This window comes from Corylus avellana, chromosome ca5 (genome assembly GCF_901000735.1).
Source record: "Corylus avellana chromosome ca5, CavTom2PMs-1.0".
Lineage (NCBI taxonomy): Eukaryota > Viridiplantae > Streptophyta > Magnoliopsida > Fagales > Betulaceae > Corylus > Corylus avellana.
The window spans coordinates 25,443,035-25,446,686 of NC_081545.1; the positions used below are offsets into that span (position 1 = coordinate 25,443,035).

The 3,652-nt window shown below is 34.9% G+C and overlaps 1 protein-coding gene across 1 annotated transcript; it reads right to left on the minus strand.

Annotated features, from left to right (window-relative positions):
• Positions 1-378: 378 nt before the first annotated feature.
• LOC132182001 (pectinesterase inhibitor 4-like) lies at positions 379-939 on the minus strand. The gene has a single exon (XM_059595215.1). It carries the CDS (start codon positions 937-939, stop codon positions 379-381), a length of 561 nt encoding a protein of 186 aa, XP_059451198.1.
• Between the last annotated feature and the right edge of the window lie 2,713 nt (positions 940-3,652).

Here is a 3,652-nt window from a genome sequence, read left to right on the forward strand (position 1 = left end):
CCGCTGGTTATTAGTTTAAATAACCGATAATCGCCAGTTATAAAATAATCGTTAACCGCCTAAGCAAAGCAGTTGCGGTTGTACACCCCTACCATCAACTGATGTACATTGGTTGTCATTTGTAATCTCTAAAGACGACTAAAGCCATACCTTCTAAACATGACCATACAAACACTTTTGATTTGATCAAAATGGACATACAATTAATACTCCATTTAAATTTCATGCAGAATAATTCCAAAGAATTCAAATCTTATTTCTCATTCAATTTGAAAAAATAAAAAAATAAAAAGAAATTCCAACACACATGCAAAACACCAATTAAAAATCAACAAACACCCAGCCAAGAAGACCAGGAGATCGATTTATATCATTTAGCTAGATTTTGAGTTTGTTGATGAGAGCCAAAGCATTACTAGTCAGCCTTGCAACTACCAATAAACTATTCCTGATCTTATTCTTCACTGCCGCGCTTACTTTCTGCCCTTTCTCAAACCCATCCGTGCACGTGTTCTCATCCGTCAAGGCGGCACTAACCCACGTCTTTATGTTGCTCAGCTGGAACTCCTTATCCGAGCCGTTTAAATGGTCCATAGCCTGCAGGGATTGCTTGATCTCGTCAATGGAGTCTTTGACGTTCACAATGCAATCCTTGACAACTTGAGCCTCATAACTCGTCAATGTCTTCTGTTTCTGTAGGTTTGACACGGTGGTAGATGCATTGCTGGCGGCCTGCAGGGCTATGGAGAGGGCGGTTTTGCAAAGCTTCTTGGGGTCTCCTTTGATTTTGGAGGCATATGGGGAGAGGGAGTTGTAGCATAATTGCTGGTATAGCGTTGAATTGCATGATGTTTTGATATATGTTGTATAGGTTTGGCTTGAAGAAGCCGTTGAGATGGGTAGAAGAGTGAGAAGAATTATAACGAGAAGCTGGCCCATCTCGATCTCTTGCTTTCTCTCTTTGATGGGTGCGTGGAGAAGGATCCCAATATAATGGAGCTTGTGGAATATTGGGTAGAGCCTGTACCAGATTCAAACTCGGCGATGAAATATATATATAAATACCCAAAATAGTGGGGATGCTGTAGAAAGATAATATATAGTTAAATAGAAATAATCCGCATAGAATTTTTATTTTATTTTTTATTTTAATTTTTAATATGATGAGCATGCGTAGGGCTGTTAAGAGAGCAAGCCGCTCGTGAGCGAGTTCGGGCTCGGCTCGCATAAGCTCGGCTTGTGCTTGACTCGAATATTAAATGAAGCGTTTCGTGAACACGAATCCTAACTCGAATATTAAATGAAGCTAGCTCGGTTCGACTCAGCTAAGCTCATGAGGAGCTCGTATAAGGCTCGAATTAATAATTATTCACATAATTCCTCATATTAATATTAAAAATTGATGATTTTTTTTTTTAATAGTATCATTTTATTATAAAAGGATGCATATCCTTTCTCTTCGAAACCAAGTGCTTTGTTGTATTGACTTGAGCTCTATATATCGCTAGTCAGACTAAGCAAATGCTCATATGCAAGCTGACTTTTTGAGCTGTTTATAATTAAGAGTACTTGAAATTTAAATTTATAATAAAAAAATAAAATAAATTAAATATAAGAGCCAGCTTGTGAACTGGCTTGGCTCGGCTCAATTTATTATGAGTTCGAGCTCGATTTTTTTGGTTTGTCCTTAAACTCAGCTCGAGTAAAATTTAAACAAGCCGAGCCCGAATAAAGGAAGCTCGCTCAAGCTCGGCTCGTTTACACCCTTGAGCATGCGTGGTAAATTAATAACAAGCGAACAGAACCATAGAAAAATAGACAACATGGGGCTGTTACGAGTAAATATATATGGCACATGATGATATAGACCTTTTTTTTTTTTTTATATATATATATATATAAATTGCGGGTCGGCATATATGATTAGTTATGAAATACAATATTCGCAACGTGCTCCAGCTTAATATTACAATAATATTTGGCTAATATTAAATTATGAAATATAAGCTTGCATAATTAATTAACAACTTCTTTTATTAAATATTTAAATTACTGGTTTGACGAGCATTGCTCGGCGCTATATATTGTAGTGATCACTTAATTTATTTTTTACTTTATAATTATGCAAAAATGACACCTGGTGACAACCTAATTAAGTTTTTATATCAGTTGGATGCTAACGGTTTTGTTTTAGCCAATCATTTATGAGGTGTGTGCAGTGTCATTTTTCTATGCATCCATCTGATCTTGTTCATTTTTATTTAATGGTGAATTTGCTAATCTCCTTCTATATATGGAGATGGACAAAAAAGTAAACAAAAAAATAAAAACCAAACATTTTTCATCATAATAAGGCAAGGAAAACTTATTATAGCGTTGAGCCGTTGATCGTATTAGATCGATATGGGATAGGAGGTGTTTATACTTCATGCAAAACTCAAAATTGAAGTTTGTAAACCTGTGTTTCGACATATATATAATGTTACATGTTAGGATAAGGGTTAACTTCTTTTCTGGTTTCAAACTCTCTTATGTTAGTAGATGTTTGGTTAACTTTTGGGGTTTTATGGTATATATAGAATCATGTTTAGCTGTTTGCTTTCGTTTTGTTCATGGTTTTTTCTGTTGTACTGTAGTTCGGGCTGGTCTATCTATGGAGTTGCCCTTAGTGTTTGTTTGTTTGGTTTTTTGTTTTTGTGGCCTTTTGTCTTGTGTGTACGTAGTTGCTCCTGCTGCAGGTGTTGTTAGCGGGATCAGCTTCTTGTTTGTATTGTTCCCTTGGATTTCTTCTCATATCATTTTTTATTCATAAGAAAATAGAGTTTCCAAAAGCCACCATATATTACGTCCGGAGCAGCTTCTTGTTTGTATTGTTCCCTTGGTTTTCTTCTTATATCATTTTTTATTCATATATATATATATATATATGTGAGAAAATAAAAGTCTCCAAAAGGACAGCCACCATATAATTATTTTACTTCCAAAAGAAAGGTGTGAGAGGGAGGTACAAGATTCACCCACGTCAGTACTGCTAGAAGTAACTCATATTGCTCTAGAATCGGGGAGAAGCTATCTTGCTACGTAACCATCTAGTCACACTGAGTAATACTACAAGTCATTCTTAATTTTGTCCCTTCAAAGATTTAAGAATGATGTGGCACTTAAATCATCATATAGCTTATGATTAATCATTATTGAATTTTGATCAAATGATCATTTTAAAAGTCATCTCATTTTTTAGGAAAATAAGAGTGACTTCTAGAATTATTCAATCACACCGACCCTCTCCCTTACTCATCTTCTGCTTTCCTCATTTTATATGTATTTGTTATAATTATTTTCTAGACATTGCAAATATTTGATGAACTATGCTGTTTCGAGCAATTATTCTTTTTGGTCATACCATTTAGTACTAGTGGCTCTCTCAGCCTCACAAGGTTCACTAAAGCCCAACAAAGCCCGTTACCCTTTGAGCTCATGAAGAAGGTCCATCACACTTGTCCTCGGTTTAATTCTAGAGATAAACTAGCCCCAAACTACCAATTGTGTTAATATCCTCATAAATTACCCAAAAATATCAATGTTTTCTAATGATAAAAATACCCTTCATAATTTTATTTTTTTTAAAAAAAATTATATATGAAAAAAATAA